Source organism: Prunus mume, linkage group LG5, assembly GCF_029339155.1.
Source record: "Prunus mume cultivar Tortuosa linkage group LG5, ASM2933915v1, whole genome shotgun sequence".
NCBI classification, from domain to species: domain Eukaryota; kingdom Viridiplantae; phylum Streptophyta; class Magnoliopsida; order Rosales; family Rosaceae; genus Prunus; species Prunus mume.
In genome coordinates, this window is record NC_142702.1 from 19,739,918 (window position 1) to 19,761,105 (window position 21,188).

General features: G+C 39.0%; 3 protein-coding genes across 3 annotated transcripts; 2 read left to right on the plus strand and 1 right to left on the minus strand.

Moving 5' to 3' along the window:
• Nucleotides 1–1,583: 1,583 nt before the first annotated feature.
• LOC103331929 (Protein kinase superfamily protein) lies at nucleotides 1,584–3,926 on the plus strand. Its single transcript, XM_008234599.3, has one exon. It carries the CDS (start codon nucleotides 1,772–1,774, stop codon nucleotides 3,812–3,814), a length of 2,043 nt encoding a protein of 680 aa, XP_008232821.2. The 5' UTR covers nucleotides 1,584–1,771; the 3' UTR covers nucleotides 3,815–3,926.
• A 2,250-nt stretch (nucleotides 3,927–6,176) lies between these two features.
• LOC103331930 (alpha/beta-Hydrolases superfamily protein) lies at nucleotides 6,177–7,734 on the plus strand. Its single transcript, XM_089053443.1, has 2 exons — nucleotides 6,177–6,345; nucleotides 6,492–7,734. The coding sequence occupies exons 1-2, from the start codon at nucleotides 6,325–6,327 to the stop codon at nucleotides 7,611–7,613; spliced, it is 1,143 nt and encodes a 380-aa protein (XP_088909569.1). The 5' UTR covers nucleotides 6,177–6,324; the 3' UTR covers nucleotides 7,614–7,734.
• Nucleotides 7,735–16,703: 8,969 nt separating this feature from the next.
• LOC103332006 (alpha/beta-Hydrolases superfamily protein) lies at nucleotides 16,704–17,853 on the minus strand. Its single transcript, XM_008234697.3, is given in 2 exon segments — nucleotides 16,704–17,064; nucleotides 17,066–17,853. Coding segments are annotated over 2 exon segments (951 nt in total). The 5' UTR covers nucleotides 17,678–17,853; the 3' UTR covers nucleotides 16,704–16,725.
• Nucleotides 17,854–21,188: the final 3,335 nt, after the last annotated feature.

The window sequence follows — 21,188 nt, forward strand, 5'->3', positions numbered from 1 at the left end:
AGTCTCTCGCTCGTCACTACCTGCATCAACTCTATGCTTTGTTTTTCTTTTGACCTCTTCCTCTATATCGTAAGCTGCAAAGTCTACGGTCAGATTCCCTTTACGAAGTTGCGAAAGTCAAAATCATAATTACTAAATTACCCCCGGATATTTTCCAGATTTTTTTTTTTAAATACATGCGATATTCTAAACTACAAAAAGAGTGGTTTACACACGCTACCTAAGGTGTTATAAATTCATACATAAAACTACTGATCTACAAGTCAATGCCTTTTTCTACTAATCATACCCGTTGGCCCATATTTTTAAATAGCCTAACGTTGATATTTGTTAACGTAGAGACTAAGAACTAGAACCAAAAAAAGGAAGCCCTAGTATTTACAAAGAAAAACCAGTCATTTCCAACCCCTCCTTTTTTTTCCTTTTTTTTTTGGCATTTCTCATGTGAGGGCATTAAGGAAGGAAAACAAAAAAACTTGTTTAGTCTAATAGTATTGAAAATAATAATTATATGCGTGACGAGTCATTATCTACTAATGTGTTTGAGTGTAGTGCGTCTTACACATGTTTAACAACTTACGAAAACTCCAATGTCCTTTGACTAATTTTGTAAACTTATAATCGAAGTAATCAACCAATAAAATAATTAGGTTAACCTTTTTCTACTCTTTAAGTTACTTGTTCTAGACTTTGAAGATTGTAACGAGGACTAACTACACTTATAAAATTAGAGTTTCAAGATTGTTTTTTTTTTTTTTTTTTTTGTCAAATTCAAAGGATCAAAAAGGGCCTATCACAAAAGGTAAGGCAGCAGTTGAAGCAGATGCAGCTCGCAGACCCTTTTCAAGAGAAAGTCTAAGCCTATATTCACAGGACCACCTGAACACAAACAACAACAGCAGACATACACTCTACTCTATACTTGAATATAGAAATAAAAATTCCCAACACATTTTTTTTCTTCTTTGTTTGACAATTTTTTACTTTGGTCTCCGTCATTTCGATTTTGACAATTTAATCTTATACTTTTGTTTATATCATAATCAAGTTCCGAAAATGTAAAATTGTTAAAAGAAAAGAATATATAGACAAATTGATTACGTTTTGGGTTGAATGCAACGATTTTGCAATGTATTATCTATCGTATTGAATTTACATGTGATGGTTACATATAATCGTATCGAATTTACATATATTAATATGATAAAATTTACAATTTGAATTTGATTACAAGACAAATTGAAATATAAAACTCAATTTACCAAAATCAAAATGACAGAACCCAATTTAATAAGTGAGTAAAATTAGGGTGAAAAAATAAGTAACCCAACTTAAAAGGTACCGACCTCTCAAACTCAGATAACAACAAAACGAAGCTAAAACAGAGCACACTGCCCCAACCACTCGCTTCCCCCAGCGCGTTAGATCCGTCTTCCGACTAGTGGCCCACAACCCACGTGGCTGACCAAAGGTAGCGCGTAAGATAACAGTAACAACCAGAAAACTACCTATCCTCCAGACTATCACAGTCATCCCTCGGACAGCTGTAAACGAAAAATGACCACCCAATAGAAAACAAGCCCGTGGAAAAGTATCAAGCTTATTGGACCGTCAGCGTATATAATCACAGCCATTTCCGTTCTTAATTTCTCTTACCTTTCATTTTCAGTGGACTATCCATACTTGAAGCCTACTCTCGAACAAACTCCACACTCAAAATGACTGGTTTAACTAACTAAAACGCCCCTCCACTTCCCTCTTATTTACAACCATGCCATCGCGTCCTCCACCATCTTCCCCACGCATCCACCACGTCCACCACCGCCACCTCCTCCTCCCTCTGCTGACCGTAACCCTAACCCTAGCCTTTATCTCCCTACTCACCTTCCTCATCTTCCTCTACCGCAAGCTCTCCTACAACCGCACGACGCCGTTCGACCACCACAATAGCAGCGCCACCGCCACACCCACCGCCACTCCCACCACCGCCACCAACACCAAGAAGAATAACAACAACCGGTTCTCTTACTCTGCTATCCGGCGAGCCACCGGTTCGTTCTCGGCGTCGAACCGTCTCGGCCATGGCGGGTTTGGGTCGGTCTACAAAGCCACACTCCCCTCCGGCCAATCCCTGGCCGTGAAGCTCATGGACTCCACTGGCTCTCTGCAAGGCGAACGGGAGTTCCACAATGAACTCTCCATAGCTTTGAACCTCACTAATCCTCACATACTCTCTCTCCACGGCTTCTCCACCGACCGACGCGGACGGAAGCTCTTGTTGGTGTACGAGCTCATGCCGAATAGGAGCCTGCAGGAGGCTCTATTAGATCGCAAGTGTCCGGAGCTTATGGTTTGGAAGAAGAGGTTCAGTGCAGTGCTCGATGTGGCTCGTGGGCTCGAATATTTGCACCATGTTTGTGATCCGCCGGTTATTCACGGGGATGTGAAGCCCAGTAATGTGTTGCTGGACTCGGATTTCAACGCCAAGATTGGGGATTTTGGGTTGGCGAGGTTAAAGACGGAGACTGAAGATCAGGGTGAGCTTGGTGGAGTTGTGATGGTGGAGGAAGAGGGGGAGGAGGAGGAGGAGAAAGAGATTGGGGGGAAGGAGAAGAGAGACGGGGACGATAATGGGTCGATTTTGGAAGAGGAGAGTGTCAGTGTTAGTGTGAGTTTGAGTGTTGTGACAACTGGGCTTGAAGATGGTCGATCCCCGGAGTGTTATGCGGTGAGGATTGGGGAATCGGAGCCGGCGGTCGCCTCGCCGGAAGGCGGTTTTGATAAGGTGAGTGTTGAGAGTGAGAGGGATTTGGGTTTTGGGAAGAGGGTTAGGGGAAGTTCAGGCAGGGACTGGTGGTGGAAACAGGACAATGGAAGTGGATTCGGGTCTGAATCTGGGAGAGTCAAGGACTATGTGATGGAGTGGATTGGGAATGAGATTAAGAAGGAGAGGCCTAAAAGTGAGTGGATTGCGTCTCCTAGCTCGAATGGTGTCAATGCCGAGCCGAAGAAGAAGAAGAAGGGATTGGACTGGTGGGCGTCATTGGATGAAGAGAGTGGTAAGAAGAAGAAGGATAAGAATCGGAAGCCGAGGGAGTGGTGGAAGGAGGAGTTTTGTGAGGAGCTCACAAAGAAAAAGAAGAAGAAGAGGGGTCTCGATTCCGCTAGTGGTGGTGGAGAGTTGTGGTGGCAAATGGAAGAGGATTTGGGGCAAGAGAGGAAGAAGAGGAAGAGCAAAAACAAGAGCAGTAGAGGGAGTATTGATTGGTGGTTGGATGGATTGGGTGGTGATATTAGAAGTGGGAGGAGGAATAGCCAAGATTGGGGTAGTACTTGTGGTGGTGATGTTCCAAAGAGTGGTGGTATTAGTAGCACACCAAGCATGAGAGGCACAGTTTGTTATGTTGCCCCTGAATATGGTGGCGGTGGGCAGCTCTCTGAGAAATGTGATGTCTATAGCTTTGGGGTATTGGTTTTGGTCTTGATTTCAGGTCGGAGGCCTCTTCAAGTCACGGCCTCCCCCATGTCAGAATTCGAAAGGGCCAATCTAATTTCATGGGCTAGGCAGCTTGCTCGAAATGGGAAGCTTTTGGATCTTGTCGACCAGTCTATACATTCTTTAGATAAGGAAGAGGCATTGCTTTGTATCACAATTGCATTGCTATGTCTGCAGAGAACACCGGGCAAGCGGCCAACGATGAAGGAGATTGTGGGGATGCTTTTGGGTGAAGCAGAGCCACCCCATTTGCCCTTCGAGTTTTCACCTTCCCCGCCTTCCAATTTTCCGTTCAAGTCCCGGAAAAAGGCCCGGTGAGTTTGTGGGATTTTGTTAACTGTAGAGTGTACTTTTGTAGGTCCTTTCTAATTATCATGTTTTGTAGAAATTCATGCTTTAAAGGAAAGAAAAGTTGCATAATATTCATAAACTCAGGCTCTTTTTTACTTGGCTCTCTTTGGATGTTACTAAGTTTTGCTATAGAAAGAAGGCAACCCAAGTATGTTTTTTTGCTCTGTTGACATTTAGGAATTCCATGATTCATAGTAAAAGTAAATAAATGGAAACATTGCTTTTGCTTTTGAACGTTGAGGCCAGTAGTAGTACTAGTAGGCCATCATAATCAGCAATTTTTCCTCCTGGGACTCAATTGAGCAGAGCTTGCTTTATGTGACTTTTAGGACCTGAAACAGGGCCCGAGATGATGCTTCCCTTTTGAGTTGTCTGCTACCTTTTAAAAGAGGCAGAATTTTGTGCCAAAGTAGCATCAGTTTCAGTAACAAGGGGACAAATCTTGGTCCCATTTACGAAAGCCATTATACTTCTCTGACTCAGTCTGTGTGTGTGTGTGTGTGTGTATATATCATTGTATGTGTAATGTTTGAGGCAGGGCAGGGCCATTGAGTTTGGTTAGTTGACCATCTTTTCCTTCACTCTTCTGTTGCTTTTAGATCATGGCAAAAGCTGTTTAGCAAAGCTAGTGATAATTTTTTTAGCCTGGATGGGATGCTGAAGTCTATATAGTTTATGCACATATTCACATCAAAATATGATTTTGTGGTTTCCGAATTTTGGTTCCTGTTGAACGAGAAACACTTGTGTGAAACGTAACTCACTCGCAAATCGCGACATGCCACGCTTCATAACTTTTCCATATTGCAATTTGTGATTGATTTGGGATAGCAAAACAGTGCAACCCGCTTTTGAACTAGTGGCAACAGTGGGTTTTAACTTTCCACATGGCCCCTTGTTTACTTCTGAACAGAATGAGATTCCACTGTGTCAATGACAGCTTTGGTGACGAATACAGCTTAACTTTATGGCATTTCTGTGACTTCTATAGAGAGAGAGAGAGAGAGAGAGACTGAGACTTCAAAAGTTGATTTATGTTGGCACTGGGTTTTATCTACCGAGAAGTTTGAAATGATAACCATTTTTGTGAGCTTGTGTGGAGAGTGGAGACATGGCGTTGGGTCTTGTATCGGGGGATCTTTATGAATTTTGCCCATTGCCTACCGTTTTGTGCAGTTAACAGTTGTGATGCTATAAATTGGAAATTCAACTGTTGTTGTTGCTCCAATTACCCGTTAATATTATTAATGGGAATTTGCATCTTCTCATGCATAGCGGTTGACCCTGCCCTGCCGTTATTATGGTTTCTGTGTAGACACGAGAAAATTCAACCCTTATTTGGCCTGTCCAGTTGGAACAAGGTTAGTAGCTGGGTATTAACATGAACAATAAATAGGTCGAATTAGTGTCAAAACACAGAATAACCGGATTTTAACACGATAAATAGACCCGTTTAATTAATATTACATGAAAGGAAATAATGTATTCTTCACATTTCTTATTTAGAATAATGCATGAATCCTTGTAAAATTATATAATTTTTCTTTTTATGATACAAGTGATATCAAGGGAGAGAGAAGCGAATCAAAGATCTCGGGTGCATGAGTTTAGCACTTGAGTTACAAGTCGCTTGGGTAAAATTATAGAATTATTTCCGCTGTGCGCATGTTCCCATTATATTTTGGACTTGGGATGAGGAGGTTCATTATATTTTTGCATCTGATAATGGGTTTTAATTTTCGAGAGCTTCTACAATGAGGAGTTCAGAGTGAGGTGCTTATTTGAAGGGTTCAATACCACCATCAAACCATTTAAAATGTTTAATTTCCTCACATTTGTGGATGGTGGAATTGAACTCCTTAAATAACCTCCTCACTCTAAATTCTTCATTATAGCATTTTCGAAGTCCGCTGGTTGATAGGTAGTATGGTGAGTGGCCGGGTACCCTTGGGCTTCATCCATCTAGTCAAATGTTTCTCAATGGTATTGTTTTGGTAGTCCAAGCCCCGAAACGTAAAGAAGAAGAGAACGCTTAGCTGAGACAAGCCAGGCCTAGCAAGGAGGGCACCAATTTCTCAATCGTTTTTTGGGCTGCATGACAAAAGATAAGATCTCCTATTTGCCAAATCACCTGTTATCATCTGAATTTGGCAAAAGTCCAAATCTGTTGCTTTTACTTCGGTTTTGTACTGGTCTTCTGGGTTTTTTTTAATATTATTTTTTTTATTTTTAAATGCTGTTGACCCATGTCTAAATTTCATTTGGTAACAACTCCAAGTTTGATTTAGTTCTTAATCACTGGTTTTAAGGCTCAATCAATCACTAATTCTTATTTCAAGTTCACTCTCACGTAATAATCTCAATGCTTGCATGATTCTCAGGATCATCCAGTGGTTCTCAATACATCATCCTCCCAAAACAATGGTTCTCTGATTTTGACCCGGCACACACAGACACTCGTAATTAAATTTAAATCAATGCCTTCTTTTCTGGGTCAGGTATCTAGTTGTATCCGTCTCTGTCAATAATTGAATTTCCTGCAACAAAAATAAGTGCTTCTTCCTTCTGGCGTGCTTTGGTCATAGTCATATCCTTTAATTCCCTCATCTGCCCGCTAACTCAACTCCCCCATTTTCTTCCACAGGTAACTCTCTTTCTCACAGACATAAATACAAACACTTCACAGGCATCCACACAGACAGCCATGGCGGATAAGCCTTCACAAACCCCAACATCCAACGACGACCCCTTCAAGCTCCTCAACATCGTCAAAAACCCAGATGGCTCCCTCACCCGCCACCCCCCATTCCCCATGGTCCCCCCATCTCCGACTCCAACTGATTCCATTTCCTCCACCGCCGCAGCCACCGAGTCAAACTCACCCCAACTCGTTCTCTCCAAGGACATCCAAATAAACCCAACAACTAAAAACTCCGTAAGGCTCTTCAAGCCCCACCCTCTTCCCCCAAACTCTAAGCTCCCTCTCATCTTCTACTTCCATGGCGGCGGCTTCATCCTCTTCTCCGTGGCTTTACAACCTTTCCACGACTCCTCCTCTCGCATGGCGCTCTCTCTCCCGGCCCTCGTCGTCTCCGTCGAGTACCGCCTGGCTCCCGAGCACCCTCTCCCCTCCGCCTACGACGACGCCGTTGAGGCCGTCGACTGGGCCCGCAGCCAGGCCTCCAACATCAACGGCTGCGATCCCTGGTTGAAGGACACCGTTGATTTCTCCAAGTGCTTCCTAATGGGCAGCAGCGCTGGGGCTAATATCGTCTACCACGCGGGTCTACGCATCGCGGGCGTTAATCTCTCTCCAGTGAAGATCCGAGGGCTGATATTCAACCAGCCTTATTTCGGTGGGGTCGAGAGGACTCAGTCCGAGTTAAGGCTGATCAACGATCGGATTTTACCGTTGGTTTCTAATGATTTGATGTGGGCCCTGTCATTGCCGAAGGGAGCTGATCGGAATCATGAATATAGCAATCCGACGGTAGGGGGCGGTGATGAGAGGATCGGACGGTTACCAAAGTGTGTAGTGAGAGGGTTCGGTGGGGACCCACTGGTGGATAGGCAGAAGGAGTTTGTGAAGTTGTTGGAGTCACGTGGGGCGCATGTGGTGGGCAAGTTTGAGGAGGATGGTTTTCATGGCGTGGAGCTCTTTGATCCCAGCAAGGCTAAGGCTCTGTACGACATCATTAAGGATTTTATCCAGTCTTGCGGTGCAAACGACAGTAAAGCTGTTGGCGTTTCGAAATCGGCTATCTGAAAGAAGCTGAGTTGGATTTTACATTTTATTATAAATATTTGTATGAATTAATTGGGTGTAATTTATTCCCTTTTGTCCTGTTCTGATACTGTGAATTATATGAGCACTAATTTTTATGTCATAGTTCAAGCATTTTGGGCATGTTATTAGAAATAATGGAGATGGAGTGAATGCAAGATTTCCAAAACTTGAAAGAAAATGGTTGTTAGACCAAGTCCATCCATGAGCCCCCCGAGGCTAGGGGAAAAAAAAAAAATTGCGTTCCAGTGGAGCAGCCCAGGCCGGAGGGGTGTGGGACCCACCAACCCGGGGCGAAGGAAAGTTCCGCCCATGTCCAAAACGCAGGGGGTGACGCGTCACCGACGTCGCCGACACGCGGATTTCAATTTTTACGTTGGCGCTGCAATGCACTCGCCAACGGTAAAAATTTGAACCGCATGACGTCAGCGACTCACAACGGCTGGAAGACACGTGGCACATCCAGCGCTCCGATTTAATTCCACACTTCATCCAACGGTGGCGATTTTCCAGCAATAAAATTATGAAAAAAAATTGAAATTTTTTAAAAAAAAATACTAAAAAATTCTGATTTTTTTTCCTATAAATACCTATAAATACCATTCACTTTCAACACCAATTCTCATACATTTTATTCCACTTCTACAATTACTCAACATTTTTTTCACTCTTCACTTAACATTTTCTTCACTCTTCACTCAACATTTTCATCTCTTTCACCTTATAATTTTATTTCTTATTTTTATGGCTTCTTCTATTGAAACCGGAGGGGCGTGGAGCACCATGGAAGATGTTTCTTTGTGTGAGGCTTGGCTCGAGTTTGTCATTGTCCCGTGACAGCAATGAGATGAAATTTTTCCATATGTGGAAAAAATTCATGCCGAATTTTATAAAAATTCGGACTCGCCTCGTACGGAAATGGTATTGTCAAGTAGGTGGAAACTTCTCAACAAAGAGATGGCAAAATGGAGAGATGCCTTGACAAAAGCGATGAACTTGTATAGAAGTGGGGAAAATCGTACTAACGAGATAAGTATTTTGTAATTTTCGTTATATTAAGTTTAATGTTGTAATATATATATGTTGTTAATATTTATTGCATTTTCAATATTTTGTTAATATTTCTTGCATTTCAAATATTTTTTTAATATTTCTTGCATTTTCAATATGTTGTTAATATTTCTTGTATTTCCAATTGTTTCTTCATATTTCTTGCATTTTTAATATGTTGTTAATATTTATTGCATTTCCAATTGTTTCTTCATATTTCTTGCACTTCCAATTTTTTGTAAGGTTAATTGCATTTCCATTATTTTTATTTTGTTACTTGCATATCCAATATATTTTAAATATTTATTGCATTTCCATTTTTTTGTTAAATAGCTCATTCAAGCACAGATGTGGTTCGGTGCAACCTGGGTGGCAAAAGATTCACCCATCATGAATGTTGGGAGGTGGTGAAATATTGTAAACGCTTCATAATTATTCCCACGGGTCCCGACGTTGTGTTAAACGAGACGCCTCTCGTGATGCAACGACATCGGATTCACCTCTCAATTCCCCTATGAGTGAAGACTCACCCATCCAAAAGGAACCGAGGCCCATTGGCCGAAAGGCTGCAAAGGCAAAGAAAGCGGGTAATTCAAGCAATCATAATTCAAAATTTTTGGAGGAAATTGCAAGGCAAAACGCCATAAGAATTGAAATGGAGCAGAAACGCCAAGATATGGAGGTGGCAATTCAAGCCGAGTGTGCACGAGAAAAGGAGTATTTGCGCAAAAAAGATATGGAGAAGACGGATCGGGAAACTATGGCGATGGATACAAGTCATATGTCCCCTGATACAAAACAATATTGGAAGCTAGAACGAAGGGATGTTATGAGAAGAAGACTTTTCCAGGATGATGGGTCTAGCAACACGGATTGGTTAAATGATCAAAACCATTAAATTAGTTGGCATACCTTTTATGTATTTTTATTTTTCATGTTTTCTATTAAAGTTGGTGTACTTCATGTATTTTATTTTAGTAGTAGTAATTCTTAATGACTTGTATTGGATTTCTTTATTTAATACCCCGTCTGGTAGATACCGTCACTAGATAATACCCCGTCGTAGATCTGTATTGTTAACTTGATAGGTAATATTGGGGCTTTGGCCGCTCAAAACATCGTTGAAGACCGAGATTAACCCAGACGTTGAGGTCATTTTGGGCCCGGCAACTCAAGAATGCATGCCAAACCCATGTGTAGCAACGGCTTCAGGATGATACTTTTGTGCCTTTTCTATTTCCGTAATCACCTTGCCAGGCAGTTGGGCAATTCTTCCATTGCCAATGCATGCAGTTAATGCTACCAATCATTCTCGAAAATCCTCGAGCCGCTTTTTGTAGAAGCCGTTGAAGTCCTCGAGTAGGTCTACAGATATTCCTAGTGTACAGATTTTCAACCGCATCACAAAATCTTACCAAAGCCTCCAACGTATTGACTTCCCCATTCGGCAACCTCATCCACTGATCGAGATGCTCCATACGCCAACATTCGTATAACTGTAAGCTTTTGCTCGAAGAAGGCCCAAAACCCCAGTAGCATCACACTTTTGAACAAAGTATGCATCATAATTGCAAATATCATGCATGACTTTATTGAACAAATGGGGTTGCATTCTAAATCGTTCGAAAATCAACATCAGAGTACAAAGCAGTTGGGATAAAATAATCTTCCAAAAGATTCTTACCCCTAGAATGCCTATACACATTCTTGACGGCGACTTGTGAACTACGGCGACCTTGGTTCTCTTCCTCTTCCATTGCCACTGCTATGAGAACTTGTTCATCGACTTGCCTCTGCAACTCATTGATTTCACTACGGTTTCTCTTCTTTCTTTCTCTCTCTTGCATCTCCAAGCATCTCCTATATTCTTCCATTGAGATGTTTGATGAATGGCATTAGTATGAATTCTAAACTCTAATAAATGAAAATGAAAGGCCCATTGGAGAAAGATGTGATCGTGTGAGATAGGATATGAGCAATCTTCGTGAAAGCAACTTGACTTGATTTTATAGAAAGGGAATGAAGATTGATGGAGCATAGAATGTTTTCTTATGTTTTGGTTGTGTTGTTTAGTATTGCTGTGTTGTTTTTTAATTTATTATTGATTTGGATTGGATGAAAATCTTATCGAATTTGAAATTTGAACCCAAATTTATCAAATTTGATTTTTGAAATTCATCCAAATTTGAATTTTGAAATTCATTCGAAATTTGAACCCAAAAATTTATTTGAATTTTGAATTTTGAAATTCATCCGAAATTTGAACCAAAAAATCTTATCTCAAAATTTTATCCTATTATGAATAGTCTTGACACGTAGGAACTCGTAAATCTTATCCGAAAATATTATCCAAATTAATTATTGAAGTAAAAAATTGTGAATAAAACAAAAAAATGAATAATTTTATTGCAAAATTTGGAAACACAAAATTGATTTGCAAGGCAATCACTATTCACATGACTCCTTGCCATGACTAAGGGCAAATGGGTGGAGTTGCTTAGGACTTGAGCTACAAGCAATTCGGAGAAGGGGTTTACAACACAAATATTCATCGGGTGAAAAGTAACAATTCTACAAGAACAAAAATAAAATAGATATAAAAAAGGTATTTCCTAATAATATTAAGTTGAAGTTGAAGTTGATGTTGATGTTGGAGCAGACTGTATAGATATTGATGTTGAAGTTGATTGTGTCCGTTTCGCAGATCTACCAAATTAAGATATCCACCGATGATGGTTGTGGGTTGGACGGTCCTAAAGCGGTAGTCGTGCAATCTTCATTATACCAACAATTAATATCTCTACACGTATGTGACTGAATTAATTACAATATAATAATTTAATTTGATTCGATTTTCATAAAAATCAAGAAGAAAATCGAATCAAACTAAACCAAGTTAAGACATTTTGATTCGGCCAATTTGGGATTAAACCCAATTCTTTTTTTTTTTTGCATTTTTTCAATATTGTTAGCTCAATTCAACCAATAAATTCACAACTTGCTTTCATACTTAAATCATTTTCTAGAGTACAAAACCATCCTAAAGCTCAACATGTCATAAAATTTCAAATTTTAATTATTAATATAGTTCAATTTAAATATTCATATATAGTTATTACCTAATTAGAGTATTACACATGTAAAATATAATATAAATAATAAATATACGCATAAATGATCTGTTTTGGTTTAAGTTGGTTTATAAAAGTTCAAAATCAAATCAAATCAAACAAACCACATACAGTCCGGTTTGGTTTTTAAACCGTTTAACTTTTTCTATATCAAAATTTAATCAAACCAAACTATAATACAGTCCAAGTTGGTTTTAAACCGTTCGACTTTCTTTTTAATCAAAACCAAACCAAACCGATAATTACAATTTGATTCCCCCAGATTGATGCCACCCCTATTCACGAGGTTGCAATTGTCGATCATGCACATCCAGCTTTACAATTAATTAATTAGTTGATGAGCTTTTGTTGTTTCTTTCTAATTTCTTTCCTTTATCATTTCTCTTCCTGCTTTTGTTATTCTGATTGTCTCCAAGAGTTGAGTTGAACATTATTGTGTTGTGCGATAAGAAAAGCGAAAGGAAAAAAAAAAATCAGAGTTCCGTTGTCTCCAAGATATGACTCCTTGTGTTCCCACAAAGACTCTGCAAGCTCCTTTGAATCCAGTTTCTTCTTTTCCTAAAACAGACTCTACACAAGCCCATATTAGTTCTTCTGAAGCTGTACTCAAAACTAAGTCATGCATCCAGTTTCTTCTTTTCCTAAAGTTCATAGATCATCCCCACTTTCAACATGCGCTTGTGAGGAATATCCAACACTTTCTCACTCTGCCTCAAATTAGTCTTCAAGAAACTGTAAGCATAGTCAATCTCAATCACAATTGTTTTAACCATACCAGCTCATTTCTCAGCTGCCACTTCAGTTTCCCCAATTAAGTGAACAACTTGCCTCACATCCTGATTGCCATTCTCATCCTTAACCAATCCGTCATCGGATTCCTCCTCCTTGATGTCAAATTACTTCTTCTCTCCACTAGTGCAATGATGTGCATTGTTCTCTGAGATATCCAAATCAGCATGTGCACAATTACCTATCCGACTCTCGTATTACCTATCCGACTCTCATGCATGTGCATGAAGCTTACTTGGTATGGACTTGTAGAAGGTATCAGTAACAAGATGTTGATGCTTGTGAAGAAACGAGGCTTGTCCAGTGTACTACGCCAATACAAGAGTTGGATAGGTAATTACACACATGCTTATTTGGATATCTTGGAGTACTATGCACAGCACTGCACTAGTGGAGAGAAGAAGTAATTTGACATCAAGGAGGGGGAATCCGATGACGGGTTGGTTAAGGATGAGAATGGCAATCAGGATGTGGGGCAAGTTGACGATCGAGATACAACAAGAACTATTAGACAGAGAGCTTGAAGTAATAAACAAAGCATACAGTTGTGGGGTTGTTCACTTAATTTTGGAAAGTGTGGCAGCTGAGAAAGAAGCTGGTATGGTTAAAAGAATTGTGATTGAGATTGACTATGCTTACAGTTTCTTGAAGAGCAATTTGACGCAGAGTGAGAAAGTGTTAGATATTCCTTACAAGCGTATATTGAAAGTGGGGATGATCTATGAGCTTTAGAAAAGAAGAAACTGGATACATGGCTTAGTTTGATTACAGCTTCAGAAGTAATATGGGCAGAGTCTTTGTGGGAACATAAGGAGTCATATATCTCGGCAACTTTTGGCATGAAAGTTTCTTTGCTTTGAGTTCCTGATTCTGATGAGAAACTTGTTGATGGTCATGATCTTGGCTTCCCTGAGGATCTGTGAAGAAGATATAAGATTAGAAATCTGGGGGTGCATAGCAAAAGATTGGAAAAAACAATCGGCTATGCACATCTTCTGTTTCTTTTTAAATCCCAATGACAACTCCTTAATCATCAATTAATTCTACAGACACAGTTTCTATCTTGTTCCTGAGTATGATTAGTGGGTTGGACATTCCTAAAAACTCAATTCAATCATCATACCAACAATATATTTCTGCAAGTATTAATCGGTTGCAATTGTCCATCGCCAAGTATTAATCGGTTGCATGATTTGTACCATGAAATAAGGACTTTTTACCTTCACATTCTCACAAAAAGATAGTCGTGAGTGAGAGGCGTCAAGCACGAGCTCGTGTGGATAATTAATTCCACAAGTTTAGCCGGATTAACAATCCACCTAATTTGGGCTTTGACCGAATTACACACAATCCGGTCCAACTTCAATTTGGGCCTCCCAACACCAGATTGGATTCAGAATCCTATTCCAACTAATTTATCCGGCCCACCAAACAGGCCCTTCATATACACAACAGTTGATTTTTGTTATACAATAATGGCCTCTTAGAGCCTCTCCAGGTAAGCCCAGCCCGAGGTGGGGGAAGGTGTTCAGCGGACAGCCCAGCCCATGGGAGGTGTGGACCCACCAACTCTGGCCCAAGGCAACCGCCGAGGTCCAAAACGAGGGGGTGATCAGAAGCGCTGATGTCGCTCACCTTCGATTTGATTTTTTTCCTGTTGCCACGTGGTGTTGTCTGGGCTCTCCGATCTGATTTTTCCTCCAATCCAACGGCAGCCAATTTTTTTGCAATAAAATACTGGAAAAAATTTGAAATTTTTTAAAAATACCCAAAAATTAATGAATTTTTTTTATAAATACCAGGCATTTTTTTAATTTATCTGAAATTTGAAATTGAAAATTTTGTCCGATTATGAGATATGAATAGTATTGACACGTAGGAACCCGAAAATCTTATCCGAAAATATTATCCAAATTAATTATTGTGGTAAAAAAAGTTGTGAATAAAACAAAAAAATGAATAGTAACTGCCCTTAGCAAGGGCAACGGGTGGAAACACAAATTTCTGATTTGCAAGGGCAACCACTATTCACGTGAATAGTGGCTGCCCTAGCTCCCCCTCTTGCCATGGCTAAGGGCAAATGGATGGAGTTACTCTTACGATACTTTATATTCCATATGAGCAAGAATCTAAAGTTCATTTGACTCGTTTGGTGTGAAAACGATTCGGATGCATACAAGATTTTGGGTTTGTGAGAGCTTAAACATTCTTTTATAATCTCTTCTAATATTAATGAAAATTTCATTAGTTTAGGAAGGGGAAAATCGTCGAGGGAGTTCGGATGGGGAGAAAAGCATAAGGAAGAGAGAGAGAGAGAGAGAGGAATGGTGGTTAAAGTGAGTCGTGGTGTACGTGTGATGACTAAGGGGGGTGTATTCAATTAGGATTTTAATAGATTGTAATTACAAAATTTTAGTGTAATAGATTTCAGTAGGATTTGCAAATTTTACTAATGATTTTGAATTCACTTAGGACTTTTTTGTATTCTCTAACGAATCAAAAGATTTGCTATATGGAGGATTCATATGAAACAAAATCATGTAATATAACCAACTAAGAAAAGAAAAAGGAATATTTAAACAAAGAGAGGAAATTTAAAATAAATAAAAAAAAGAGAGGAAACAAAAATGATATATTTTAAATGAAGGATTTACTCTGCATTAGAAATTTGACAGTGAAATATCGAAATAGGCCTTGAATATGGGGAGCCCATCTTGTTTTCTATTATTAATCAAGAACATTAATAAAGCTCACTGAACCAATGTCGATATCTTGGTTGGGGAACTATATCGAACATTTGGTGGGCATGATACCCACTCTCATATACCCAAATCGCTTTCTTTCATCTTCTTCCATAGGAGGTTCGCTTTTTTCTCTATACTCCACAAAGTAATTCAAAAATTATTCTTGTTTCTTATTATTGTTTTCATTCAAGTAGTGTAATCAATTTGGAAGGACCATCTACCCATCGCTCATCTTTCGCACAAACTGCAGTTATTCGCTATCTCGTTGGTTCCTTCCACAACAACTCAGGTCGTTCGTTTGGAAATGGTCACCTGATTTGTTCAGAAACAAGGTTCTGACAGGGTTTGGCGATGGATTGCTGGGGGTGACAGCCACGCAAAGGTTGCAAGGTCTCACATAAAAGAAAAACAGAGAAGAGATAGAAAAAGTGAGAATCATGCATAGAAGGATGAGATTTTTCATGGGGCTTGTTATTTATATCACCTACTCAAAAATCTCACACAATACACCATTTAATAAAATACTTCAAAATCAATAAGTTTTTGAATACCACCAAACTTATATTCAGTACTTAAAAATCCTAATTGAATACCACTAGATTTTTAAGTTTCAAAACAATTTATTTTGAAATCCTAATTGAATACCACCAGACTTTTATTCATTACTTAAAAATCTTAAATGAATACCACTGGATTTTTAAGCTTCAAAACAATCTATTAAAATCCTAATTGAATACACCATCCTAAGTAAAAAGTTAGAATGACTATAACCAGGGTATAGCCTAGTGGAAAAGGCCTTAATTTGCATACCATAGGTCTCAGGTTCGAATCCCCTTAATATCATAGTTATGTGTGTGTGTGAGAGAAATCTCTCTTCCATGTAGTTTAGACTATCTCTTATATTAAAAAAGCATAAGTTAGAATGAATTAAATAAAATAGATTGTATTTGTAACACCACGTGATGATATGATGATTTCTAAAAAATAAAGTTACTAAACATTACATTAAATTTAAATTTAATACAGATTCGAATGAAAATTGATTGTGTTGTGAGTATATTTCTAATAAGATATGCTAAAAAGATTTCGAAATTTAGTGCCCATGAGAGTGAGAATGGAGTGAGGATAGGAGGTGAGGAGAAACAAAAGTGAAAACAAAAACTTGAAAGTGAAAACAATTTCAAATAGATTTTAGTTTTTAGTTTCAGTTTTCATTTTTGTTACTCCTTTCCTATCCTCATTTCTCATCTTCCCTCTTAATCTTGTCTCCACTCTCATTCTTATTTTCATTCTCTTTTGTCTCTATACTCTACTCTAATACAAAAAATAAAATGATTATCAAACGGCCTACATTCTCATTCACAAATAATCACCTAAAAATTAGATGATAAACTCCTTAACAATGTTCAAAACGGCAGCGGCCCGCCTGGAGTCAACAAAGTCAACGTTATGGAACCCAAGATCATCAAACCGCGCATCAACCCTGACCCCACAAGCCACCAGCATCGTCACAAACTCCTGCTGCCGATCGATCATGGGGTCCCCACTAAACCCAATCACCAAACACCGTCCCAGCCGTTTGATCAAATCTTTGTGCACTTCGTCCGCCATCGGATTACAATACCGATGGTTCCTGTCCGTCGCCTTCGGCAAAGCCAGGTCCCACATGAGATCCAGCACAGGCAACGGAAGCAACTGGTCCGTAGCGAATCGCAGCTCCTGAATTAGTCCTCTGCACCCCACCGAACATGGGCTGGTTCATAATAATCCCGGAGATCTTCAGAGGCTCGAGCTGGAGCTGGTACGCTTTCAACCCGGAGAAAAAGACGATATTGCCCCCGCACCCGCAGCCGTACAAGTAGCACCTGGACACGTCGGCGTAGTCTCGGATCCAGTTCTCGCCCTTGGGGTCCTGGGCCTGGGCCCGGACCCAATGGATCGCGTCGAGGGCGTCGTGGTGCTGGGCCGGGAGCCGGCTCTCGGGCGCGAGGCGGTAGTTGACGGAGACGATGATGGCGGGAACCTCGGAGGTGATCTGAGAGCAGTTGGTGTGGGCGGCGGCCTCGGCAGCGGAGAGGAGGATCCAGCCGCCGTGGTGGAAGTAGATGATGATGGGTAGCCGAGCCACGGTGTTGTCGTTTGACGGGAGTTTGGTGGGTCGGAAGATTCGGGCCCAGGTTCGGGTTTCCGGGTTGAGCGTGACGTCCTTGGAAACGACCGGGTCTCCCGGGGTGGGGTCCGTGTTGGTGGGCGTCGTGGGGGGGCGGGTCAGGGTGTCGGTGGCGGGGTCGTGGGATATGTTGAGGTGGGTGTACGGGTCGAATTTGGACATTTTGGTAAATTGGTACACGTAATGTACGTGGTTAGCTAGCTGAAACCAGAAGCAGAAAGAATGGCTTCCATTTTGATAAAAAATTGATGGGTTGTTTTTCAGTGGGATATTGAATTTTGCATGCAGCAACCGAGTTGATAAATTTTGTGAGTTTGAGTATTCTGTTTTATCGGAAATGTAGGAGGGTTTGTCGCATTGTCACCATGATATTTGGGTAGCAAAGTTTATACTTGTTGAATGTTTCCATGGGATGGGGTTATTAGGTGATACCTGACTTGTAGGAAATACAGTTTTCTTTGGGCTAAAGAAAACCTCTTGAATTTTGAAACTAATGATTTATGGCACTGTCATACCAAACGCGAACCAGAAACTACATTTTATCTCATCAAACAATCAAACCCATTTGAGACAAGGTATTTTAAATGATTTGCTATTTATTTTATGGGAAGCTTTTGTTGTTTTTATTTCCTATTTGATAAGTTGTTTTTATGGTTCATACGTAGTTTTTTTTTTCCTAATAAATTGAGCTCAGTTATCGAGTATGCACTCAGACCTAGTTCACCAAAAAAAGGACTGTTCGGAAATTATTCACCGAATTATCTAAGTTTTTTTAAGCATGGATTTGTTTGATGAGAAGTTGATGTGGGCACAATCCAGTCAGGCCCTGTTTACCATTCGAATTGGAACCCAAAAAAGAAAATATACACATTATTCGATATTCATGCATAATTTTCAGAGGACCCGAATCAAACTAGACCTATACGATTTAAGTTTGGTTCACCCATTTTTCAATTTAGGAATATGAGAAGCTCCTTGGAGGTGACGGCGGCGAGCCATTGAATTGTCAAATCGAGCTAGAGGTGAGCAAAAGAGAAAAAGGAAGAGAAAAAGAAAGAAAGAGGTGGAAAAGAAAGAAAGGAAAATCACCATAATTCACCTAAAAGGAGGTGTGAAAAGGAAAATCACCATAATTCACCTAAAAGAAAAAAAAATAGTGTTATAGTTGTCATTAATTGACTATAAAATTGGATTAAGACATTTGAGTATTAATTGGGCTAAAACATATAAATACTACTTGAGGTTAAGAATGTGATTCGAGTAAAGACCCCACTAATGTAGTGGTTTTGGGTAATTGCTTCTTGAGTATATGCCCTGGGTTCGGGTCCTAGATATGTATAATATGTGTAAGTTTAGTATATTATTGCCCCTCTCAATAGGAAACATCCTCAAAAAAAATGTGAGTCGAATATTAATTGAGTTTATTAGTATATTTTGATATAAATAAATAAGTAAAATAACACAACCGATTCAGCTAAGCCTAGCTGATTTTTTCAAGGAAAGAATAGGAAAGGGAATCAATCTAAAACGATCTGGTTCGTTTTTTGAGATTAAGTTGGATTTTGTTGTTGTTGTTAATACAGTTTCTTTTCAAATTCGGTTCATTAGGTTGACCAATTTTTTTCCCAACCCTAATGGGAAGTCACTAAACCCTCTATTATGTTTTAATGATCAGCTGTCAAACCCTCAAACATAGTTTTATTAACTAGCTACGAAAAGATTCATGTGTATTCGATATTTGTTTATTGAATAGAACCACGACAACTAGTTCAAAAATTTATGAAAAAGTTAAAAAAACTCAACAAATGTCGATGTTTACTTTAACATTGCTTCAATGAAAAGCTTCCAAAATGACAATTTAACTTAGCTTTAGTCAAGAATAGCTTAAATACAAATCCTGTGAAGTTTTACTTGCATGTTGAAGTGAGCACATTAACAATATGAGGTGTATAAGGTCATCTTCAGTTGCAAGCTAACTCACAAATTTAGCCCTTTCACACCCAAAAGTCATCTCTAACAAATGGGCTAAACCTGCCATATCATTGAGTCACACCTAGTCAACTGGCTGAAATAGGCCAAGTTATGGGCCAAACTTGGCATGATTCATGGGTGGACTATTTTAAGCATGTTGCTGTCAACTAATCGTTATTATTATTATTATTATTATTATTATTATTATTATCCAAAAAGTTGATTTTGTTTTTGAAAAAGTTTTAAAAAATTCATAATTTTTTTCTACAAATACCAATAGCATTTCTACATAATTTCCCACATTTTTTCATCCTTCCTTTTACATATTATCCTTACTCTTTTCATTCTTCTACAAAATTTCCCACAATTTTTTCATGTTTTACATATTATCCTTCCTCTTTTTTCATACTAAAATGGCCCCCCCTTCATTTAAAATGTAGTTTGAATATGGTCTAAGTAGTACTTCAATTAAACTAACCAATATATTTAAAGAATATGCTAAAAATAAATAAATAAAATATTGAAGGGCTATTATTTTTGAGAAAAAAACAATAATATTTATTGATCAAAACAAGTACAAAGTCACAAAAGTACTGAAATGGGTACAATATCTTCAGTGACCAAACACAACAACATATTGAATTGATTTGGCGAGAATTACGCCTAAACCAATAAATGTTCAAACCCCTCCTGTACTCAAATTAGCAATACAGATCCACTGCGCAATGGCAGAAACGGCAAATCCCTATCGCAGCCAAAAATTAAAATACAAAACACAACAAACTCCTATAGAGTTACTGAGAATTAAAATAAAATAAGCAAACTCCAAAAGAGTAATAATATACTAAAACAAACAAAGAAACAGGATCGCCGCTCCACATCTTCTCCGCAACCGAAGAGACCCATAACGCCATCGCTAATGAGATGATAAAAAGATAACGTTATTGCATTGTTGGTTGATATAATACGAATCATGATGCACGTAGTTAACCAGTAAGTGCACAAACGTGACAATAGTAAGTAGTAGTTAATGTTAATACAAATATTTGTAAATTGGTCCAAATTTAGGATCTCGAGTTTCTGCATTTAAAAGAATATCAACCACTTGATTAATATAACGAATTTTAAGTAATCCGCGTCAATATAATTGTATTAGACAAAAACTCTCACGTTGCACCTTCTATCATTGTAACTTTTTCATCTCAGTCTCCCCTCTTCGACCCCACCTGCACTTTTGCTCTTCGCTTGTTACTTTCTTTTCTTCTTTTTGCACCACCCACACCACTGTCTTCCTCCTCACCCCATCAAACCCCTTTTCTTCCATTCTTTTTATTTGCTTTTGCGTATATGAAACCCACAACCAAATTGCAGAAACCAATAAAACAAATCGTATCAAACCCACAAACAGAAAATACATCAAATTAAACTCAAGATGAAATTAAAACGGGCCCAAGAGAAGATGAAGACGAACCCAGGAGCATAAATTAAATCACACCAAGCCAAATTAGCTATTTTAATATTCATAATCTATACCTAGTGTGATTTTCTTTTTATGAGAACCAATTCACATATCATATTTAAGTCAAATTAATAAATTTAAAAAGCTAATTTATTAGTAAGAGACATGGAGAATTGATTTGGGAAATCAAATTCCAAGTTTTCATAATTATGAAATGATATAATTATAGGAGAGAAGGGGGAA